This window comes from Peromyscus maniculatus, chromosome 12, assembly GCF_049852395.1.
Source record: "Peromyscus maniculatus bairdii isolate BWxNUB_F1_BW_parent chromosome 12, HU_Pman_BW_mat_3.1, whole genome shotgun sequence".
Taxonomy (NCBI): Eukaryota; Metazoa; Chordata; class Mammalia; order Rodentia; family Cricetidae; genus Peromyscus; species Peromyscus maniculatus.
The window spans coordinates 78,025,107-78,050,349 of NC_134863.1; the positions used below are offsets into that span (position 1 = coordinate 78,025,107).

Sequence of the window (25,243 nt, forward strand, 5' to 3'; positions counted from 1 at the left end):
TGTTGCAGAATATTTGATCACATTGTGAACTCTAAGATTGCATTATTTACTGGGGAAAAAAACCTGTTTCTAGTTGTGGTGTGTCTCAGCTTTAACACACACCTGTAATCCAAGAGCTCTCTGCCTGTTGTAAACAGGATTAAATAAAATTAATATAGCATAGGTCAGAAAGTAAAGCAAGCAACCACTTGACAAGAAGTAGCCATAGAGAGTAAGAGGGAGTCAGGAGGATGAGTATAAAGACACACAGGACATAGAAGGGATGGACATTGCATTGGAGGAGTTTTATTTGAGACAATGTAGGAGGCCAGAGAAAGCTCCTTTTCTGGGATGTTGGAGGAAGAAGAAGGTCAGCCAGGTGCTCTCTCTGCCCAAACAGGTTTTCACCACAGCATCTGGCTCCCAAGTCTTTATTGGTAAAGCCAGCTGACTGACATTTTGTTAAAGACAACATGGCACTCCAATGAATGGCATGACCAAATAAACAGATAAATCACACCAGCTGTGGACAAACTAAGAAGCCATCAGATTTGGTAAGACCCCTGGGAAGTCCTCAAGGAGAGAGTTAAGTAAACTTAAAAGAAAAATGCTTTCCCATGTTAAGGATGGGAAATATTATAATACAGAGTGTTAAGGCCCCATAAAATGCTACTTTAGATGGTGTGAAAATAGAAGCAGAGAATGAAAAGATAAATGATATAACTGAGATAAGTGACATAATGTCGAATATAATTATTATCAGTCTGGTAGTTTATAATTTATCCTTAGTAGCCATAGTGGGGTTTTTTGTTTGTTTGTTTTTGTTTGTTTGTTTGTTTTTGCTGAGTATGAAAGATGGATTGATAAATACAAGCCTTAGAAAAACTTATAAATGAAAATAAGAAAAGTACTTAGACATAGACAGAGGAATTTTTATAAGAACCTACTACCACATGAGGAAACTGAAGAGGGGCAGCCCAAGGTTGTTAGAAAACCAACCTTATATTATCCACTTACTATACAGGAAGTGCCAGCAGATTATAGGCACCCCTGAGGTCATATAGAAGTTAAATGGAATCCTTTAAAAATATTAGATTTGAGGAGATTTAAGGAAGTAGTCATTTTATATGCTATGCATTCACCCTATGTGAAACAAATATCAAAATCATGGGCAACTCAGAACAGAATTTTTCCCCAACACTGGAAAAATTTGGCAATAGCAATATTGGAAACTGGTCCTCAGTTAAAATGGTGAACATGGTGTAAAGAGGAAGCTAGGATCATAGAACAACAGATTAGAGCTAGAGATATTACTATTTCCTAAGATCAGTTTCTAGGTGAAGGTCAATATGGTGAGTAACAAAGGCAGCTTGAATTTTGTGATCACACCTTGACCATATGTGGTTTAGCACCTTTAAATCTTATGACAAGGTTGAAGAATTAAGAGGTCTGAATTATTTACCAGAATTGTACAAGGGCCAAAAGAAGCCTTCCCTGATAGTTGGAAAAGATTGATTCATCTGTTAATAGAATAATACCAGATCCAGAAGTCAGACAAATATTAGTTGATTCTTTGGCTTTTGAAAATGCTAATTCAGAATGCAAAGGGGTGATTGAGCCTTTAAAGGCAAGATCAGCACCAATAGATGAATGTATTAGAAATATTTCTGATACTGGATCTCATGTTGATGATGCTATTCTGATAGAAGAAGTAATTTCTAAAAGTTTTAAGAAAAAAATGTCAGATATTTTAATTGTGGTAGCAAGGTCATTTGAAAAGGGATTGTAGGCAAGGCATTTCCAGAGACAATGTGTTTTTCTAGTGATAATCCAACCAGAAGGCCCCAGGCTTTCGGAGTATACAAAAGGTGTGGCAAAGGCTAGCATTGGGCCAATGAATGCAGATCAACAAGGGACAGTCAAAGTAACCCTTTCCACTGGAAACTGTGTGAGAGGCCTGCCACAGGCCCCAATATCAAATGTGGTTCAATCATTCCCTATCAGCATCAGAGAAACTCATCCACAGAGTAATTAAAAGATTTAATGCCTGTTGTCAAAAACAACACTGCTCTGGATGTAATCAAGAATAGACAGTTTCAAGCGATAAAAAAAAATTCAGGAGAAACCACAAAACAAATATTATGATTATAATTGCTACAAATGATCAGAGACCAAAGCTAAAAAATACAAAAAATGGCATTACAATTGAAATATTTTTAGACAAAGGAGCATTTTTGTAACGATAATTTCACCAAAATCTAAGCATCCAGATTGGCCTTCTTTATAGGGTAAGCATTAATCTTCCAGGGATTGGAACTTTAACTCAGGTAAAACCCAGTGCAAGATTGCTTGAATGTATAGGGCAGAAGGACAGATAGGAAATTTAAAGCCATACATGACTAACATGAATTTATGGAGATGTGATTTATTGCAGCCATGGAAAACACAGATTAACATTCCTAAATCTCAGACACAAACCATAAAATAAAGAATGCTTCTGATCAAATTTTAAAAAGTATTATCAAGAGCAATCACAGACTGTTCAGATTGTACATAAGCAGGGCACAACTGCTGTTGGTCTTTCAAAAGTACCAGCCACTTTACCTTGAATGTAGTTAAATAGCAAAACTGTGGGTGGAAAAATGGCCTTTGACACCAGAAAATTATAGGCACTAGAACAGCTGGTACAGGCCCAGCTAAATGTTTAACATGTTGAAGAATCAACTAGTCCTTGGTATTCTCATATATGTGTTATTAAAAAGAAATCTGGAAAATGGAGATTTGAGAGTCATAAATAAGATGATTCAGCAAATGAGTTCTTTACAGCCTGGAATTCTCTTGCTTCTTTGTTACCAAAATTATGGTCTATTATAGTGATTGGTTTAAAAGACCGCTTTTTACTATACCTTTATAAGAACAGGATGAAGGAAAAATTTGCCTTCCCAATGCCTACTATTAATAATGCTCAACCTGTTAAAAGGTATCAGGGGAAATTTCTTCCACTAGGAATGTTAAATAGCTCTACCTTGTGTCAATACTTTGTAAAATAACCCTAAGAAATATTTCATAAACAGTTTCCTCAATCTGAAATTTATCATTATATGGATGATATATTACTAGCTGATTCAGATACAGATACTTTGGGGAAAATGTTCAATAAAGTAAAAAGAATTTTGCCTTGCTGGGCATTGCAAATTGCTCCTGAAAAAAATAGAAAGATGAGACTCTATCAATTATGTAGGATATAAAATAGGCTTACATAAAATTTGACTACAGAAAGCACAAATCAGAAGAGATCAATTATGAACTCTTATTTTCAAAAATTGCTAAGAGATATTAAATGGCTAAGGTCCACAATTAGATTAACTACTCAAGAGCAAAGTAATTTATTTCAAACCTTATAAGATGATAAGGATATAAGTAGTAAAAGAAATTAGTCAGCTGAGGCTGAGCAAGAATTGATCCTGATAGAATAGAAATTATAGGATGAACCTATGGATCACCTGGACCCAAAGCTTGATTATATTTTAGTTATTTCACCATCTACTTATTCTTTTGCTGGAATTTTTATTCAGAGAAAAGATAATATCTTAGAATGGATATTTTTATCACACAAACAGAATAAAAAATAAAGACCTGTATAGAAAATGTTTCTGAATTGATAATGAAAAGAAAAATGAGACTTCTTCATTTAGCAGGAATAGACCAAACAGAAACTGTGGTTCCCTTTACTAATGCTGAAATGGCCTTGTTATGGGCAGAAAATGAACATTGGTACAAAGAACTTGCAATAATTTTTGGGGAGAAATTAGCAACAAATATCCCAAAAATTTATAAAAAGAACTAATTATATTCTACCTGATATAGTAAAAGGGACACCAATTTCTGCAGATCCTACATTATATACTGATGCAAATAAATGAGGAAAAGGCAGGCTATAAGCCAGGAAAAATAAGTAAAGTTGCAAAAATCCCTTGTAATTCAGTTTAAAATCAGAGCTGAATGCCATTCTTATGGTATTATTAGAATTTCCTGAATCTCTTAATATAGTTACTGACTCTCAATATGCAGAAAGAGCTCTTTTACATATTGAAATGCTGAATTTATTACAAATGATTCAGAATTAACTTATCTATTTATTCAACTCTAAGTAATCAGAAATAGAAATCATCCATTGTATATAACAAATTTCAGAACCCATATATGTCTACAAGTCCCTCTAATACAAGGTAATGATGAAACTGATAAGCTATTAATAGGGAATGTGCTAGAAGCCTCAGAATTTCATAAAAACCCCATGTTAACATCAAATGTATAAAGAAGATTTTTGTCTTACTTGGCAACAAAACAAGGAAATTTCCTATTTGTTTTTTGTATAACCAAACACAATTACCTGCAGGAAGTAACCCAATAGATACAGAAAGATATGAAATTTGGCAAAAGATTGAGTTTCATTTTGCAGAGTTAGTAAAATTAAAGTATGTGTACCATACCATAGATGCCTATTCAAGATTTCAATCGGCAACTGCTTTAATTTCCGAAAAGGCTGATTCTGTAATTACATATTTATTAGAAATTTTGGCTATTATGGAGATAACTGTACAAATTATGCTTGCTGACAGTGCTCCAGCAAAAGTCTCTAGTGAAGGAAATGGATTTTTTATTTTATAAATTAAAGCATATTATAGGTATACCACCCAACTCTATAGAACAAACAGTTACAGAAAGAGGTGAACTCTAAAAGATATGCTTAATAAACAGAAAGGGATAATTAAGACACCCAGAAATAGATTGCACAATGCTTTATTAACTTAAAATGTTTTAAGTGATAACAAGAAAGTAACAAGAGCTGTGGGGAGAGATTGGATAATAGAAAAAAAAAAACTGCTGAACGGAATCATCCTGTATATTTTAAACATTGACCTCAAAATGGAAACCAAGATATGTGTTATGTGGGGAAGATGTTTTGCCTTTGTTTGCAAAGTAGAAGAAAAGCTGTGAAAACAATCGAGTGATAAAGATTAGATTTGAACAGGAGAGACCTCATGATATCCATTAATAGGGTAGCCTCTGTTTCATTATTGGTCAGGGTTGCATATGCATAGAATAACACAGAGAAGGTAATAGTTTATCAGACAGCTTGGTCATTCAATTTAAACTAACTTATAAAGACTAACAAATGCCTTTCATTTGATCAGGCATGAAAAAATAAACATAAAAAATATGTTTTCAAATGATAATTTACCAAAGGCACACTACTAACCTTACTGCCATGAAATAACAAATAGGTTTTCTTAAACCTTGTGTCTTAATTCCATGTTAGAATATTACACTGTAGATTGCCACATGGCCCATGCCATCTTGGACATCATCTCTTGAGATTTCTTCTTTAACAAAAAACATATTTTTGTTGTTTGCTATTAAAAACACAGTTAAGAAATTTAAAATATTTTAAGTAAATTCAAAGGGTTACTACAGTTCAAACTTGTTTTCTAAATCACTAAGAGTTGGAGTGATTTAGAGCTAAGATAAAGTATTTGAGCAGGGTATGATAGACCACGACTTTAATGCCACCAGAGACAGGTAGATCTCTATAAATTAGTTGTTTTCTAAATTCTAGAGTTACAGTGAACAAGATGGTGGTGAGGCATGCCTTTAATCCCACTACCCAGGGACAAAACTCAGATACAGCTCCTAATTGATATGTTTGCACACTAGAGAAATCACACACCTTATTTACAGATTATTATAAAAACCTTCTTACAGGGTTACTAGAAAGGCAACAAATTTCCACAACGGACAGGAACAAATAACAACTTTTATGACTGCTGCAAGCTCTTCTCAGTGCATGCAACCCTGAACCACATGATACCCTAATTATGGATATCATAATTATTGGTGAATGGCCAACTATGGACATTTTACAAAGCCAAAAGGAATCCATCATCATTTGCCTGTGGGCTTCGATTGCAAATGTTTTCCATATATGGATAAAAAAATTCTCTTTGAGATAAGGCATGGAGGACCTTATACTCAGCCATTGCCAACCACCCAATGGTTATTGCGTGCCCTTACAATGATGGATTGGATCTGTTCTTAGACAGAATCCTTCACAGGCTTAGCCACAGAAGGAAAGATATTACAGTGGAACAGGAACCTCTCTGAATTCCTTTGTCACCAAGATGTGATAGCAAAGGGGTCTGTGCCTCCCAGCACCAAACATTGAGGAAATACCTCAGTTGCCTATAATCCCCATCCCTAAATCACTCATCCCTCCCCCAAAAGAGGCACCTATTGGACTGTGGAGACCAATGAAATGGTCACATTTGGCTAGTGCATGTTTTACTGATGATTTATCAACCACTGATGGAACCAAAACTTATGGAAAATGGCAGCCTATAGACCAGAGGATGGAATGGCCAATACTGAGAAAGGAACCACAAAATCAGCACAACACACTGAACTAATAGCAGCACTTTTGGCTATAAGACAAACAAGTAGGAAAGCAAAAGGAAAAAATCTCTATTTTCTCCAATTCATGGAATGTGCACTGGTATAGATATATGGTCATCAAAATGGAAAACTTTTTTTCTGGCAGATAAATGGCAAAGATATCTGGTTATGAGAGGCATGAATGGAAATGTCACATTCTAGCAAAATTTAGCAAAGACATCAAATTTTATACAGCTCATACAAGCAACACACACAAAGTATTGATGAAATTATTAAGGCCACTCCACATAGTTAAAAGGGAGGTTTATTTTGTGGGGTAACTTACAAGTGAAGGGATAGTTTACAGGGTCTGGGAAAGGTGCGGCACAGTCTGGTAGTGTTCTCTGGAGAACTCTGCTTGGTCTACCTCCAGCGTCCAGGGTCCAGGAAGCAAGAGAGCCAGTGCATCTGGATCTCAGGTCTTCAGTGTCCTCTCTTGGCCCCACCTTGTAGGCATGACAGTTACATAAGCCTCAATGGGGGTTGGAACTTCCAGATCAAAGCTGGAATGGCTACCCACTGCATACAAAGTGTCTGAAAATAATGAAATAGTGGATAAAGTAGCCTCACGTTTAATTAAGACTAGAATATTAAAATTTTCCAGGGAACAAATTCAAAATAAATCAAGAAGTGATAGACTAAATGCTGGAAAAAGTTGAAATTTTATCCCTAGCACTCAAAAATAAGGGAAAATGGAGAACCAAATTAAACCGGATAATCCTATGAGAATAATTATTATAAGGAATCAATAGCCAGGAAGTTGCTCACACCTTTAATCCCAACAACTTGGGAGGCAGAGGCAGGCTCAAAAGAATTACACTGATTTAAATTTTAAATCTACTTGCAAAAGGCAAGCTGCAATTCAAAATGAATTCCTTTTTGATCTAAAAATAAATACGCTTAAACCTTGAAATCATATATATAAAAAGAAAGGGAATATAGGTACATTCGTCCATACATATTTAAGGTATTTTTAGTTTTAAAATTTCAGAAGAATTTTTTAATTGAAAGATAATTTTGCCCTAGGAAAAATATAACCTGTCTGCTGTGGGATAATGCTTTTGTACACTGGTTTAATAAAACACTGATTGGCCAGTAGCCAGACAGGAAGTATAGGTGGGATAGGCAGACAAGGAGAATTCTGAGAAGAGGAAGGCTGAGTCAGGAGATGCCTGCCAGCTGCCCAAGGAGCAATATGTAATGGGATATAGGTAAAACCATGGAAAATGTGATGATACATAGATTAATAGTTATGGGATAATTTAAGATCTAAGAGCTAACTAGCAAAAGCCCTGAGCCATGGCCATGCAGTTATAATTAATATAAGCCTCTGTGTATTTACTTGGCGGACTCAAGTGGGAGAGATTTGTCCTGACTGTCAGCAGGCCAGGACTCAGGAAATCTTCTGACTACACCTGTCAAAGAAAGGAATTCCCCAGATTTAGGGATAGGGTAGAGTTTTGCTTTTATCCTTTCAGGTAACTAAAAGCATCCAACAAAAGAATCAGAGACCACTGCACAAGCAAAACATCTAAAGAAAGAGAATATGTTCACCAAGGGAACATATTCTGAGAAAAAGAATATGTTGCTTAAGTAGTATCAACCACCTCCAGCTGATCAACCTGGAATCCCAACTTGGAGTCCCAGATTAGCACTGGCACCCACACTACCATCTTACTCTAGTGGTTGCCCCTTCCTGCTGGACAACCACCTGATGTTGACTACTGTGTTCTATCTAATCAGGATTGCCATTAAGCTGACAAACACCACCCAAAATAAGTGTTAGACTACATACTACTCAGGGCATTCAAATTTCTGAATTCATATGAGACTGTCATGAACATTTTACAGTACTTTGAACTCATAAATACTCAATCCTAAAACATCCAAATACAACCAAGCTGGACATTGTGGAAAGCTAGACAGCAATAGCTTCATTATTGTAAATAGCTTTACTTTGTTTGAGTTAAAACTTTCCCTTTTATTTAGACAAAAAAGGGGGAAATGTGGCATATTTGATCACACTGTGAACTCTGTGGTTGTGTTATTAACTGGGAAACTATGTTTCTAGTTGTGGTGTGGCTCAGACATGACACACACCTTTAATCCAAGAGCTTTTTGATTATTGCAAACAGGATGAAATAAAAATGACACTATATAGGACAAGAGATAGAAAAAGCAACCAGTTGACAGGAAATAACCCTAGAGAATAAGAGGGAGTCAGAAGGACAGATAAAGAGACACACAGAAAGCAGAAGGGAGCGATATTGAATTGGAGAGGTGTTGTTTTGAACAGCATAGGAGGTAGGAGAAAATACTTTTTTGGGGACATCAGCAGAGGAGGAAGGTCAACTGGGTGCTTTCTTTGCCTCTCTGAGCCAGCAGGTTTTCACCACAGCATCTGGCTCCCAAGTCTTAGTAGTAAAGTGGAACAATTGAGATTTTGTTGAAAATAACAACACACAGATCTAGCTAATTTTATGAAATGAATATTACCAAATTTACAACCAAAAATTGTCCCAATGCAACGATATGTTGGGTGGGTGAGGTCCATAGGCAGACACTCTCCTTTGCTTTCCACATCTGAATGTTCTATGCCGAGGCATCTATGATATGATCCTTACATTTCCTTGCTCCAACTCCTGCTGTGGAACTCCTGAAGTCTGAGTACCTTAATCCTGTCCCCCAGCCCATGACTTCTAGTGTATTGCTATAGAATCACTGCCCTGGCTCAGTCCTGACCTATTCCTTTGGGTCATGACTTCTGCAGCCCTAAAATTGTAGCCTGTGTGAGCCTGCCCCTGGTCAGCTCTGATCTGATCCATGAGACCATGACTATTTTCTGGACCAAGTTGATGTACTAATGGAGTATACACTATTGCTTTGGGTCAGCTTTCTTTACCTGACTCTTATTTCAAATGAACTATACCTGAATCTTTGACTTTGACAATCAGACTAAAACAAATGAGTAAACACTGTTCATTAGTGTTTCTAGGTTGGGTGAAGTTGAGTTGGAGAAGCATAAGGAAGTTGCCTTGATTCCTGGACCCAGTTATTACCACCTAAGATCATTGCCATTCTCCTTTCAAATGTTTGAGAAGATGGGCTGAAATAGTGTCTAAAATCTGGGTGGCAGAAATACATTTTAAATAGAAGCATTTTAAATAGAAAGTGTCTATCTTGTCTTGAGAGTCTTTGAAGTTGACTTTTGTCATGGTTGAAAAGTCATATTCCCAAAATAGTTTTTCTCTAAAAATATACATAACCCCTTAAATTATATAGCAATATAGTTTTAATGAATAACTTTTCGTCATATACTTCAGTCATTAGCAATGCTCATTTTTATGAGCCTTATTTGCTTTCAAATTACAATCTTCCAATTATTGCCTACTACAAAAAAGAGACATGCCCCAAACCAAATTATTTTCTCTCAAACTCAAGTTGTGTAAATGTTTTGATCTTTAATTAAGTCCCAGATATTCATAAACGCAAACATATAAGCAATGTAATAAAAGTATGAACAATGTATTGAGGTTTCAGACTGCACAAATTTATTGGATTAAAATTTCAGTTTTCAAACAGGCTTGAATGAACACCAAATAGTAGAGTATAAATAGCACAAAATTTGAGGCATAATATTGGATGACACATTAATTTAAGATTCTGACAGAAGTTGAGGATGAAAGAATTGTTAGTACAAAGACAAAAAGGTAATAGTAGAAGATGAGTATAATACATTGCATACAGGACAGAGAGAATTTGATTTTGATATTGTAAGGATACAGAGACTTAACAGTTGAATTTCTAGAAGGCAGTGCCACAGAATGATCTATAACAAGAAGGTTGGAATGTAGTAGAAGCCAAGTATGCTGGGTAGCAGAATCTGGACCCATAACCCAGGGAAGGGAAGCCAGAGACTCCACAATTCAGAGATCTGAAGCCACTGGTTCCACAACCCACTGAATAGCAGCTTCTAGATCCATAGCCCAGGGAACGGCAGCTCCTGGACCCAAAGCCCAGACACCCAGCATATGTCCCCTGGCAAGGACTGCAAGGTGTGGAGCTCCTGGGGTAGTAGCAGGCTGTCTGGCAGGGGCTGGACACCACACAGGACCTCTGGCAGCTGATGGGCTCAATGCAGGTCTCCTGACAGCTGGTGTTCAGAGAGGATCCCAGCTGGCAGGTGCTGGGAGAGCAGCTGGTGGTGGTGTAGACCAGGTTGCTGGGGTAGGAAGAACCACAGGAGGAACGTGAGGAGGGCAGGCAGTACCCGAGGGAGCGGGAGGAGAAGTTTCCAGAGCAGCAGCTGTAGGCCATGATGAGAGGAGATGTGAGCTCAGCTGGATATACCTGGGAGGATTCTGAGTTTGAATGTCATGCTGTGGAGAGCTGGGTTTATATACTCTCAGCAACAGGTGTGGTACCCAACAGTCTCATCCTTGATGCATCTGTGTGCTTCCTGGTTTACAAATGTGCAGTTGCATGTGAATAGTTTTCTAAACAGTGTATTTATGGGTGTTGCAATATTCTTATAGTTAAGACAATGAGCTATTGCTATGTCATAGATGCTATGACTGTTTTACACTGATGCTTATTCATTGCGTCCAGAAAAATCCCTCCTTTTCTTCCTGGCCTGATTTTTATGTGTTTGTCAGAATGTTCCGAAGAACACACTTTTCTTCCATAGTTTCCATAGTTAGTGATGAGAGAGATTTGCTCTTCTTTTTGCTAACGAATTGGAAGCAGCACTTTGGTTCCCTTTGAAACCTACTGAAGATAACCTCAGCTTTCGCCACCATTTATCATTCTTCAATACTCTTCTTTGTGGATGTGTAGCATTTCCCATGTACTTCGCCTCCACTAGCTAGGGCAGAGAATGAGAAAAGTAAATTGAATGAGAGTGAACCTAAAAGGAGAGAGAGAGATAGAGAGAGAGACAGAGAGACAGAGACAGAGACAGAGACAGACAGAGACAGACAGAGACAGAGGCAGAAAGAGGCAGAGAGAGACAGAGAGACAGAGAAGTGATTGAAGCTGTGGTTAGAGCAAAGACAACACAGAGGCAGAGTCACAAGTACAGGGCATTTTGACTCGTGAATAGAGTCAAAGAAATGACAGAAGTAAACCATTTCATATCCTGTGTGTCTGACATGTGGCCTGAGGTGATACAGGGTTCTCATCTGAGTTTGTGCCAGCATGGACTCGTCCATGTTAACAATTTAAAGCACATGAAGTTCCATTGACTATTGTCCTCCACGCTGTGCGTTCTGTAGAATCCTTGGTTTGTATGACGTGAACCCAGGCTGTGAATCTGGGGAAAATAAAGAATTCCAAGGAGATTATTATGGCAACTAAACAGTGTATTTAAACACAGGGTGCAGATCACATGCCCTAAGCAAACACCAAGAGGCTGTGTGGCTCTTGGGGAGTTTTCTTTTTGTTGAGCTCTGTCTTAGGGGAGATTCTGGAGAGATAAAAACAATTCAGGAAGTCTCAACACATCTATTCTTATACAGCTTTGAAAATAAAAATGATTTTTGGTAGACAGCAAAGAATTCTGATACGTATTGAGTCTTCAACATTTCAAACAAGGTTGAGAAAGAAGAGTATTTCAACTGTTTGCTTATTTGTAAAACCTCAGAGTTTTATTTTGGAAGCTGCGTGCAGACCACATCTAAATATTATCTACTAAGCCCATCTCTGTTGTTCTCACGAATACTGAAGTATACGTCTAAGAGGAAAAATAATGTAGAAAGACTGGTTTGAAAAATGATTGATTAATATTAGCAGATGAAAGCACATGTTGATGCTCAATTTGATGCATATGTTTTTTGTTTTAAATCATATCCATTCACAGGAATGCAATGTCTTCTATACCTAAACCTGAAAATTGACCTAAAGTACCACCACATATTCAAATTATAAATTAAAAGCCAATGAAACCAAGACTTATTAATAATGACAGGACAGACAGGGTGAAAGTGGTGGTTCACAAGCTATGGAAAACCTTGGTCCCCAAAATTACTTGGGATACACACTTTTTCACACTTACTAATTTCCATGTTAATTGTTGGAATGGTGCTACTTGACTGGAAAAAAATATATTTATCACAATCACAAATGAATTTCCTCATAGGATTTTCAATCTGTTATCAAGATATATGGCCTTTATTATCACTTGGACAACAGTCGTAAGCCTTTGGAAAGCTTTATTAGGATTCTAGACCAGACTGTGAAATCTACTGTTGGAATTATGCTTTTGAAAAACTTGCTATGTCTAATAGGAAGTTGATTTTAGCTTACCCTAAGTGATATTTTTTTCCACTATGGTGTGTTATTTGCTATGGCTTAAAACTGTTTCACTTCTTCTTTAGGCTTAGGTATAAAAAAAACCACTATTGGTATGGGTGAGAATGATTTAAAACAATTGCATTGCTATGCATAAAACTGATGCATCAACACATTCTTTAATCCACTAAAATTAAGTGATAATTTTAAAAGCATCCTTATTTCATTTTTACTCTTAAGAAGTGTACACTGTTATATGAGGAGAGGGCCAAAATGGCTTAAACAGACATTATTTAGATATAGGCTAGATACAAGCTCCAAAATGAAACTCTCATTCTCTTCTTTTGCTTTATTAATTAATTTATTTATTATTTAAATGTTTCATATATTTTGATCTTCTTTCTTGTCCTCCAAATATTAGCAAGTGCTCCCTATTCATCCAACTTCATGTTTTTCCCTCTCAAAATGAAAATATAAACAAAAAATATAAAGTACATATGCAAGTGAAAAAAAATTCTTTATCAGTTCCAGAAAACATGGCCAGGAAAAGGCATCAACCTGAATTCTTTGATATTTAACAGTAGATTTTGTTTTTAAGTAATATGAGCATGATTTGATGTATTCAGGTTTTGCACATTGTATTTCTTCTCTAGAATCCTCCCCTTTGAAGGGACTCAGGACCAAGTGAAAAAGTTAGAGACCTATGTAGTAAAGTGGTGGCAACTGGCCTCAGTTCTGTCACTTGTGATCATAAAAACTTTAATCATTTTTTCCCTTCTGTATTCCTGGGTTCAATCTCATTTGATTTTTCCTGGCTTATATTGTTTCCTTGATATTGGAGCTTAATCATATAGAAAATGTTAGGAATTCCTATAGAATATTGGAAAATGAGAAGAATGGGGGCAAGTAAGGTCCATCTTCAGTATATTCCATAGGAAATGCAAAGTAATGATTCCAATTCATTAACAAGTAGAACAGCAAATTACTGTCATGTCACACACCATGAAGAAAAGTATTTTCCTCATAACATCCTATGATGTTATGACAAAACACATAAAAGTTGCATTAAGAGGAAAAGGAGCAATTTCTTTGCAGGACATGATAAAATACTCATTACTATAAAACAGTCATGGCATGTCTGGCACAACAGCAGCTCATCATCTTTTCCTTTAATAAAACGACAACACCCATAAACATGATGTGCAGAAAGCTATGCAAATGCAGCTACAATTACAGAGATTACTGTTCCACATTTGTAAACCAGGAAACACACAGATGCATCAAGGGTGAGACTGTTGGGTACCACACCTGTTGCTGAGAGTATATAAACCCAGCTCTCCACAGCATGACATTCAAACTCAGAATCCTCCCAGGTACATCCAGCTGAACTCCCATCTCCTCTCAACATGGCCTACAACTGCTGCTCTGGAAACTTCTCCTCCCGCTCCCTTAGGCACTGCCTGCCCTCCTCACGTTCCTCCTGTGGTTCTTCCTACCCCAGCAACCTGGTCTACACCACCACCAGCTGCTCTCCCAGCACCTGCCAGCTGGGATCTTCTCTGAACACCAGCTGTCAGGAGACCTGCATTGAGCCCATCAGCTGCCAGAGGTCCTGTGTGGTGTCCAGCCCCTGCCAGACAGCCTGCTACTACCCCAGGAGCTCCACACCTTGCAGTCCCTGCCAGGGGACATTTGCTGGGTGTCTGGGCTTTGGGTCCAGGAGCTGCTGTTCCCTGGGCTATGGATCTAGAAGCTGCTACTCAGTGGGTTGTGGAACCAGTGGCTTCAGATCTCTGAATTGTGGAGTCTCTGGCTTCCCTTCCCTGGGTTATGGGTCCAGATTCTGCTACCCAACATACCTGGCTTCTACTACATTCCAACCTTACTGTTACACATCAACCTGTGGGTCTGGCCTTGTTGGATTCAACTGTTAAATCTTTGTAGTCTTACAATATCAAAATCAATATCCCTGTGTCCTATACCCTTGTAGTCATTCTTCCTTCTCACCACTGTCTTTTCAATGATCCTTCAACTACTTCTTTCATCCTCAACTTCTGACCGATTCTCAGAATAAGGATAACTCAAAAGTATGCCTTACTGTCTATCCTCTCAAATTTATTTTTGGTTTTCCTCCAAGAGTATCTAAAATTGAAAATTTTAATTAAATAAATTTGATTTGTGCAATCTTACATCTCGATTTATTATTACATTATTATTATTTGATTTATAGTGTTCAATTAAGTATTTGGAAGTCTTAAATAATAACCAGCAGGGTTATTTGTCTGGATTTGTTGTACTCATTTTGTATACGGAGATGTGTTAGTGGGAACAATCAGTTCTGGGAAGACATTCATTGACATCTGCAAACAGGGTTCAAACTGCAATGGCTTGAGATTGAAGGACATGAATTCTTACTGAGCCAGTAACTTAAGGTCATTAACATAATAAATAGAAATGCAAGTGCCAAGAATATTATATTGTATAATCCAGATAGCGAAATTTATACAAAAGGAAAAACTTATTTTGCTCTAGAATTTGAATGTAGATTTTTTTAGACAAAAGATAACCCAAGTTTTAAGCAGCTATCAGGACAGTTACTTGTACTGTGTTAATGCTGGTATCCCTGCTTCTCAAGTTTGGGGTGCCCCTGTTTCTCAAGTTCGGGGTATTATTCCTGTACCTTGTCTTTAAATAGGTGTATGAAAAACCCACTGAGCTGTGTTCAGGAGGAGCTGGGGCCATCTGATGCTTCTTCCAGCCTCAACTTCAATCAACAGAAGAGCAGTTTCTCTATGAAATTTTGAGTTTATAGTCAGTGTCACCCTGAGCCTCAAAGCAGACATGAAGCTGCACATCTTGGCAATTTATTTAAAATAATGCCTGAGGAAAAAAAGGCAATACAGGTATCACGGGAATTAAAGGTTAAAAAGGTTTGAAAAGAAATAAATCTGTTTTTTTAAGTGTGTATTTTAGTGTTTTTCTAAGGGAAAATTGAAATGCAATATCCTAGGGACTCCCAGAGGACATTTTGAAAAATACATACGTCCACAGAAAGAAAGCAGTTAGGTTTGAATTAAAAATTCCACCATCAAGAATAAGGTATATAATTTACTGGGTTACGTCTGTATATGAGTGTTTGCCTGTGTGAATGCATGTGCTCTACCTGAGTGTCTGATGCCTGCAGAAACAGAAGAGTCTATTAGATAGCCTGGAACTTGAAGTATGGATAGCTGTGAGCTGCCATGTGGGATCTGGAAGTGGAACCTGGATCCTCTACAAAAGCAGCATGTACTCTTAGCCACTGAACCATCACCCCAGCTCACACTGAACAGTTTTTTAAAGTGTTTTCTAGTCATTTGTGTTTTTTGTTATAAGATTTTAAAAATATACCTGTTTTATTTTATTTTATTTTTATTTATTCTTCTCTCCACAATGCACCTCAACCTCAGCTTCTCCTAAACTCCACTTCTCCCAGTTCCCTCTCCTACTCCTCTCTCTCCCATATCTACTGCTCCTGTTTCTCTTCAGAAAAGAGCGGGCCTCCCAGATATCAACAGAACATGGCACAACAAGCCAAAATAAGACTAGGCACAAACACCAAAAGAGTGGGCCTTCCAGATATCAACAGAACATGGCACAAAAAGCCAAAATAAGACTAGGCACAAACACCCATATCAAGGCTGAATGAGGCCACTCTGGGTGAGGAAAAGGATTGCAAGAGCAGGTAAAAGAATCGAGGCATCCCCACTCCAACTCTTAGGAATCCCTCAAGAACCACAAGCTAAACAACCAAACTATGCATGTAGATGGCCTAGCGCAGACCCATGCAGGCCATGATTGCTACTGCAGTCTCTGTGAGCCCTATGGTCTCTGTTTAGTTGATCCTGTGGGCTGTTCTCCTGGTGTCTTCAACTCCTCTGGCTTCTACAATTCTTCCTCCCTCTCTTCCAAAGGAATGCTCCCTAAGTTTGGGTGGGAGTCTCCACATCTGCTTCTGTCAGCTGCCAGAGAAAGTCTCACTGACGGCAATTGGGCTAAGTACAGATTGATGAGTACAGCAGAATATCATTAGGAATTATTTCATTGCTATTTTTTTTTTGTCAGTTGTGTTTGGTTCTATACTAGATCTCTGAGCTATCCAGCTTCCAGTTCCTGGCCATCCAGGTAGTGTGGGACATGAGTTGCCTCTCCTGGCATGGGCCTCAAGTTAGACCAATCATTGGTTGGCCATTTGTAGAAGCTCTGAGCCATCATTGCCCCCAGCACATCTTGCAGACAGGACAGGTGTGAGTGAAAGGTTTTGTGGCTGGCTTGGTGTCCCACTTCCACCACTGTGAGCCTTGCCTGGTTACAGAAGATGGCCTGTTTAGGATCCACAGCCTCCTTTACTAAGAGTCCTCCCTAGTGTCATCATCATAGGTTCAGAGGTTCCAGGACATTTCCACTGTACTAGGTTTCCACATTGCTCCTAAAGGCCCCCTATTCCAGTCATCTCACCCTGTACTCTCTCTCTCTCTCTGTATCCATTTTATTTTTAATTAAAATATAATTACATCATTTTTTTCCTTTTCTGCTTTTAACCACTTCCATGTTCCAATCCCCTAGCTCCTACTCAAAGCCATGACCTTTTTAAAAATTTAATACTGTTACCTATGTGTATAAATGTATAAATATATAAATACAACCTGTTTAGTCTTTTAGTGTTGCTTGTAGGTATACAATTTCAGGACTCACTACTTGATATTAGATTGCCAATTAGGGATCTTAAGATTGGGGAAGAACTATTCTGCCTGTCTCAGCCTTTCTTGTTTGCCTATATTTCTTTGTCTGGGGGAGGGTCCTATAAGACTTCCCCCTTTCAAAATAGCATGTCTATTAGTATTACTTTTTCAGATTATATTTATGCAACATTATTGTTGAAGTGTCCTAGGTATAACTTCCCTGCAATTTTAGGAATCTCAGACAGGGTCTAAGAGAAGATTCCTATCCCTCTGTCTATTTCAATCTTTTTAGGGCATCTTCTGTATCCCCCAAGCCTTAGTAGCAAGAGTTGTCTTGGAGATGTATCCATTGAGTCTGGGAACCTGAAAATCAGTTATCCTCTATGTTGTTGACTTATTACAGTTTTCTGTAATGGTTTCTGTCTGCTACAATGAAAAGCTTCTTTCAGGAGGCTTGAGAGCTTATAGTAACTTGCCACACCGGTCATCGTTGTAGTTTATAGGTGTCACAGCTGAGTATGCCTATTGAATTTCTCCCTCCCTTAGTCACTTACATAGTGTCTCCTGGTACTCTGAAGGCCAATAATCACAGAACAGGCTTTCAGGCAATATCCATCTTAACTTATCTAAGTCCTGGGCCCAAAGTCTATCATGTCTTCAGAAATAGGAAATTTAACTCCTGGGAAGAAACCAAGGACAAAGACAATAGCCACATTGTTCTGGGAGTTTCTTGAACTCCCCTGAACAATAACTGACAAAAGGGTTTCTCATTTCTTATGCCTAGTACTGAGTTTATGTGATATACAAATATATACCATACACATAGGTATATTATATTTAATTTATACATAGAGATAGATATATGTAATACATTGAGATATATTAAATGTAATTTTAGGTAAATTAAAAAATATGATTACTTGTAGCTTTCTCAAAAATCCTTAGCATTTTTTCCCTTTCTCTCCTTTGCCTGCTGTATTGACCACTTTTATTTCCACATCTCAGTTTTAATTGGTTGTTTTATTGATGTTTAGTTTTTGTAAGTTATTTGTGTTGTGTAGAACATAATCAAATATCAGATGGATAGCTCACATTGATTTCATCCCAATTAGTGGACTGTTCCTTCACTAAACCAAAATTGTCCTTTGCTAAACAAAAGCTTTTGAATTTTATGATCTCATATTTGTCCACTGTTAGACTGATAACTTATACTATGGAAGTCTTATCCAAAAAAGCATAGACCTGTGCCTATGAATTGAAATGTATGCCCACATTATCCTCTAGAGGTTTCAGAGTATGTTGTTGGTTGATTTTTACTCTTTGCTCTTTTACTGTTTTGGCTCTTTACTCTTTGGGGGGCCTGCCACATACCTTCCAAACAAATTACATACAGGGAGGCTTATTATTTCTTATGAATGCATGGCCTTGGTTTGAGTTGATGCTGGCCAGCTTTTCTTAATTTAAATTATCCTGTCTACCTTTTCCCTCTGGGCTTTTATCTTTCTCTATTTTTTTATATATTTTCTTTCTTTCTTATTCCATGTTTGGCTGTGTAACTGGGTGGCTGGACCCTAGCAGCCTCCTCTCTTTGTTCTCTTGCTCTTCCTTCTTTTCCTCACAGATTTCTACTTCTATTTATTCCCTCTGCCCACCAGCCCCACCTATCCTTTCTCCTGCCTCTTCATTAGACCATCAGCTCTTTATTAGACCATCAGGTGTTTTAGACAGGCACAGTCGCACAGCTTCATAGAGTTAAACAAATGCAACATAAAAGAATGCAACACATTTTTGCATCATTAAACAAATGTTCCACAGCATAAACAAATGTAACACATCTTAAAATAATATTCTACAACAAGAGTATTAGGTCTTATGATGATATCCTGAATCCATTGGGAGTTAAGTGAAAGATGGGATATGAGGAAGTGTCTAGTTTCTATTTATCTGCATGTTTAGAACCAGGATTCCCAGGACCATTGGTAGAAGATGTTGCTTTTGCTTCAATGTTATATTTTTGCTACCTTGGTAAAATCTTAGGTAGCTGTGAACCTAAGATGAACTTGTATCCTCTATTTTGTCTCATTGATCTTGTATCTATTTTGTGTAAGAAACATATTGTCTTAATATTAAGGCTCCATATGATAAAAGTTGAAATTAACTAATGCAAAATCTCCTGTATTATAGTTTTCACTCAAGAGTTCTTTGACTGGCCTCAGTAGTACCACCACCTGTGTGAGTTTTGAGTCTGCTATTATATGCTCTCCAAGATTCAGAACCCAGTTGGTATGCCCTCTGCTCCATTGACTTCTGGGTTACCCTCCAGACCTCGATGCCATACTTTGATTCGTTTCTGTTCTGATCTCAATTCTTCTGACTCCAGTAGCTGTTATGAGACTCCTGAAGTCTGAGTCTCTTCCCCTTGAGTCCACACTTCTGCTCTGTGATTTAGAACTCATGGTCTGCGTTCTAGCACTCTGTGTCATCTCTGGCCACTACTCAGGATCTATGATTTTACTATTCAAGATCTTCAGCCTGTGTGCTCATTCCTCTGATCAGTTCTGACCCCATGCCTGGAACCATGAGTTTCTCTTGCCCTAGCTGGTAAACTTATGGATAGTGCACCACTGTATGGATTGGTCTCTCCCTCTACTAGTTATTATTTCAAATGAACCACACCTTCATCTTTGACTGCAGCTTGGCTTTTCCACTCCATTTAAGACAGAAGAATACAAGCCACTGGGAAAAGCTACATAAATTCTAATCTGATTGAAGCTGAGCCTCAAAGGAGCTTTAAGAGGTCATCATGCCTCTTGAACCAAGTTTTTCCACCTGAGATTGGTGTGCTTCTCCTTACACATCGGGACATGAGGCTCAGGGATGGTGCCCACATCATGACAGGTGAGGACATTAGCACTTGTGCAATGTTGTGTCTTTATTGAGAATGTTTCCAATCTTAGTTTTTTGTTGGCTTAGAAATTCCATTCAAATGCTAAATTTTAAAAAAATTTCCTATATTTATACATAACCTAATAAACTATATACCTTATTCTTCATGGTGGAATTTTTAATTCAGTCTTAATTATTCCATTTCCCTGGATCAGCAAAAATTCGTGTTTTTCATTCTCAGGCATTGTCACTGTTTTTGAGCCTAATTTGCAATAGAAATGGCAATCTTCCTATTATTAACTACTCCTTCAAAAAGGAGTGTGCCCAATAACAAGTAATTTGTTACTTTGGTCCCAAAATCCAATTAAAGAAATATATTCATCTTTATTAAGTCTCATAAACATGTAAATTCAGAAACTAAAAGCCACGTAATAATAATAGGGACAATATAGTGAGTTGTCAGATCACACCAATTTACTGGATTAAATATTTCATTTTCAAATGCTCATGCTCTTGGATGAAAACCAAATAACACATGTATATTTAAGGAGTACAGTCGGTAAGGCATAATATGGGGTTACACATTAATCAAACTTGAGGATGAAAGACGTCATTAAAGACAGGATGAAAAGGTAAAGGTAGAACAAGAAAACAAAAGCTACAGGAGCAAAATGATTTTGATAAGCTAAGAGTATCAAAACCCTCCAGTTGATTCCGTAGAAGTCAATACCAAAGAGTGGTCTCTGTCAAGAAGATTGGCAGATACTGTGAGCCATGTAGGCTGGCTAGCAGAATTCAGATCCATAATTAAGGGAAAGGAAGGTAGAGACTCCGTACTTCAGAGACCTGAAGCCACTTGATAAGCTGAAGAGCAGCATAGGCCTGCAAGTCACAGCTGCTGAACCACAAATCCAGAGATCAGCATAGGTTGAATGGCAAGGGCTGCTAAGAAAGCAGCTCCTGGGGTAGTAGCAGGGTATCTGGCCATAGCTGGACCCCACAGAGGACCTCTGGCAGCTGGTGGGCTCAATACAGGTCTCCTGACAGCCCCTGTGCAGAAATGATTCCAGCTGGTAGGTGCTGGGAGAGCAGCCAGCAGCACTGTAGGCCAAGTGGCTGGGGCAACAGCAGCCACCTGAGGAACCTGAGGAGGGCAGGCAGTGCCTATGAGAGGAGGAGGAGAAGTTCCCAAAGCAACAGTTACAGGCCATGTTGAGATTTGAACTCAATTGGGTTTAATTGAAAATGTTTTGATTTTTTAATGCCACCCTGTAGATAGAGGCATTTATATACTCTCAGAAATGGGTGTGGTGCATAACCTTTTCATTCTTTCCATATTTGCCTGTTTCCTGGTTTACACATGTGGAATTCATCATTCCCTGTAATTGCAGTTGCATTTGAATAGTTTTCTGCATAGTATATTTATGTGTGTTTTAACTTTTTTGATATAGAAAAAGCCATGAGCTACTCTTATGTCAGAGACAGCATGACAATTTTTACACTAACACTTATTTCATCATGTGCAGGAAAATGTTCCGTTTCCCCCTTGACATTGTTACTGGTGTTTTGCTATAATATTATGAGGATTTCACCTGCCTTACGTAATATAGAATGAGAACTATGTCCTTAGTTCTTTTACTGAAGTTGAGAAGTTTTACTCTGTGTTTCCTAAGAAATCTACTAAAGACTATACTATATTTCTCACTTTTCACTAATGTTTCTGGGTGGATTAAGGAACATAATCATGCTGTTTTGCCTGCAATAGCAAAGGCACAAACTAATCCAAGGAAAACTGAACACTTTGTACCTAGGTAAAGAGTGAAGGAGAGGCCACTGATAGAGTTATCTGTGTCTCCTCATAATCCTCTTCAGGGAAAATCTAGAACAGAAAAAAATGTAGGATAAATTAATACCAAATCTTGTTTATACTGTTTTGAGAATAAGACCAATTGTTGGCAGAAACCAGAGAGTTGAGATGGATATTTTTTCTTGATCATGTCAAATGGATTTGACAATAAAATTAGTTCAGTTGTGTAATATTTTGTAAAACCTAGGTGTTTAATTTAAGAGAGTGTGCATAGCCTGTATCTCAGTGTCTACTAAGCCCATCCTTAGTCCTCCCTGCACATAGCAGGGTGTACTCTAGAAGAGTAATAACTAATATGAAAAGGCTGATTTAAAGATGACCACTCACTGTTATCAAATGAAAAGATGTGTTGATGTACAGACTTGGTGGGTAACTTTTCATTTGTTTTAATCATTTATTCTAATGTCAAAACAATATTTTACATCTATTTCTATAGGGAAAAACACAAAAAGCACTAGCCTGTAATTATTCTAATTATAAATTTAAAGTCAATGAAACAAGTCTTCAAAAATAATGATGCCACAAAAAGGGATGAAGGCAGTGATTGCCAAGCTATACTTCCATCGTGGTTTACATATGTATATTTTTCATATTTATTGATTTTTACTATGAATGGTAGAATAATTCAAATTGTTTGATACTTATTCCTGCATTTTTTAATTTATATTTGTCAGACCCAAATACTGGCAGTTAGGCAAAAGCCAGCATTCCTGAGAAAGCTGGTTCCCCTCTACCAAAGGAGTCATTTTCTCCTTGCTGGCAGAAGTGACAAATGGCCATCTGTGATGGTTATTAGCATACCAAAGTACAGGCGGGCATCCAGACTCATTCACTATCACAGGAACCTGTTACACATTTCAGAGTCCTTGCTGGTAGCCTGGCTCTTCTCACCTGCCCCTCCTGTGAAGTTTTCTAATTCAGGGACTTCCTCTGCCCAGCTTCACATTCCCTTATAACCCTGTGATATCAGCTCCGTGCTCTCTGGGCCCTCCTCTCTTTTGGCCCTCTCCCATGGTCATCTCTTTCTCCTCCTCTCTTACTCTTTCTGCCTCTCTTTCCTCTCGTGGCCAAGTCCAATGTTCAGGCTACTATTTTCTCTGTGTGCTCTGGACTCTTCCAGATGTTCTGGCTGTTCTCTCTCACATATATTTACAATAGAAACTTTCACCTCAGTCATACCTTGGAGTTGTCATGATCTCACTTTATACGATATTATTTACTACACCATCCTTTGTCAAGATTGTGAGTTTTATTATCAGTTTGACAAGAACATTAAAGCTTTATAAAGCTTTATTTGGATTGCCTCGCTCAGATGAAGAAATCAGATTACCAGAATTAATTATGTATTTGAAACATTTTACAAGTCTTGCAAGGAAATAGTAATATTCCACCTTCAGTGATAGTTTCTTCCGTGGTTGGCAAGGAATGACACATGCTAGTTTTCAAATCTTATTTTTGGGGGGCGGGGTGTAAGTGTAAGCTCTGAGTTGACACATCTTTTTGTCTGCTGAGACTAAGTGTGCATCTTCTAAAGATGGCTTATTTCATTTTACCTCTGATAAACTGTACGTTGTTATACACAGAATGGACTATAGGTGTGTTTAGCAGGTATTAAGTAGAAACAGGTGCCACAGAAGCTGTGTTAAGTACAGAAGAAATAAGTGTAAATAAGTACATACACAAGTGAAATGATTCCTTCATCAACTTTCTTTAACATTCCCAATGGGCAAAAAATCTGAATTCTCTGTTATCACCAAAACAGATTCTATTTTAAACATTATAAGAATAATTTGATATATTCAGACTTTTTTCATGTTTATTTTTCATCTCCAAAAGCTTCTATAGGAGATGGATCAGGAGGAAGAGCAAAGCTCCCCATTATATGTATATGCGGAAGGTTTACTTCAAGTTGCTCACCAAAACTCTGTGTTAAGGCTGGTCATCAAACTCTCATAGGAATCCCCATATACTCTCTGGGCTCAGTTACTGACTGCAGAAGCCCATGCAAAATTATATCTCTGAACACTGAATCAGGGAGGTCCACAGTCAGTGAAACTCTTGTGTCTTACAGTGGTAGAAATGATCCCTCTCTGCTTTCCTAGATGAGAACCCATGTAACCTCAGGCCACAAATGTCAGACACACAGGATCTAGGATCTAAAGTGGCCTTTGTTTTTTTCCATACTCTGGTACAATAAATCCTGACCACAGTCTTCTCTTTCTCCACTTTTCCCAGCCCCCTAACTCCCATCTCCCCCTGATCCACTGCTCCTATTTCCCTTCAGAAAAGAGCAGGCCTCCCAGTTATATGAACCAAACATGGCATAACAAGATGCAATAAGAATAGGCACAAACCATGATATCAAGGCTGGACAAGGGCAACCCAGTAAGAGGAAAAAGGTCCCAAGAGCGGACAAAAGAATCAGAGACACTCCCACTGCCACTGTTAGGAGTTCCACTAAAACCCCAAGCTAAACAACAACATATATGTAGAGGTCCTATTGCAGACTGTTATATGCTCCCTGATTGAAGCTTCAGTATCTGTGAGCCTCTTGAACCCTGGTTAGTTGATTCTGTGGGCTGCGTTCTTCTGGTTTCCTTGATCCCTCTGGATCTCCTCTTCTCTGAGGTTCCCCAAGCTCTGCCTAATTTTGGCCAGGGTCTCTGCATCTGTTTCTATCAGCTACTGGAAGAAGCCTGATGACAATTGGGCTAGGCACTAATCTATGAGTATAGCAGAATATCATTAGGAATCATTTCATTGACTTTTTGTTTTTTTCAGTCATGTTTGGTTCTACCCTAGATGTCTGAACCATCTAAACTTTCAATTCCTGGCCACCCAGGCAGTGTCAGGAATGGCTGTGTTTCATGGATTAGGCCTGAAGTTAGACCAGTTATTGGTGGACCACACCTAGAATCTCTGATCCAAATACTATCCTGAATGGACCCTATCTCATTCTAGCTCAAACTTATTCAGTTTTCTTGGCTTATATTGTTTGTTTGCTATTGGA

At 38.0% G+C, this 25,243-nt stretch overlaps 2 protein-coding genes across 2 annotated transcripts; one reads left to right on the plus strand and one right to left on the minus strand.

The window, feature by feature from the left end:
• Positions 1–10,275: 10,275 nt before the first annotated feature.
• LOC102926435 (keratin-associated protein 13-1-like) lies at positions 10,276–10,839 on the minus strand. Its single transcript, XM_042258928.2, has one exon. It carries the CDS (start codon positions 10,786–10,788, stop codon positions 10,276–10,278), a length of 513 nt encoding a protein of 170 aa, XP_042114862.2. The 5' UTR covers positions 10,789–10,839.
• A 3,275-nt stretch (positions 10,840–14,114) lies between these two features.
• Positions 14,115–14,693, plus strand: LOC102926133 (keratin-associated protein 13-1-like). Its single transcript, XM_006987954.3, has one exon. It carries the CDS (start codon positions 14,166–14,168, stop codon positions 14,691–14,693), a length of 528 nt encoding a protein of 175 aa, XP_006988016.2. The 5' UTR covers positions 14,115–14,165.
• The last annotated feature ends 10,550 nt before the right edge of the window (positions 14,694–25,243 follow it).

Coding starts and splice junctions, on each gene's coding strand:
- LOC102926435 (XM_042258928.2), bottom strand. CDS start 10,788: ATGGCCTACAGCTGCTGCTCTGGAAACTTCTCCTCCCGCTCCCTCGGG.
- LOC102926133 (XM_006987954.3), top strand. CDS start 14,166: ATGGCCTACAACTGCTGCTCTGGAAACTTCTCCTCCCGCTCCCTTAGG.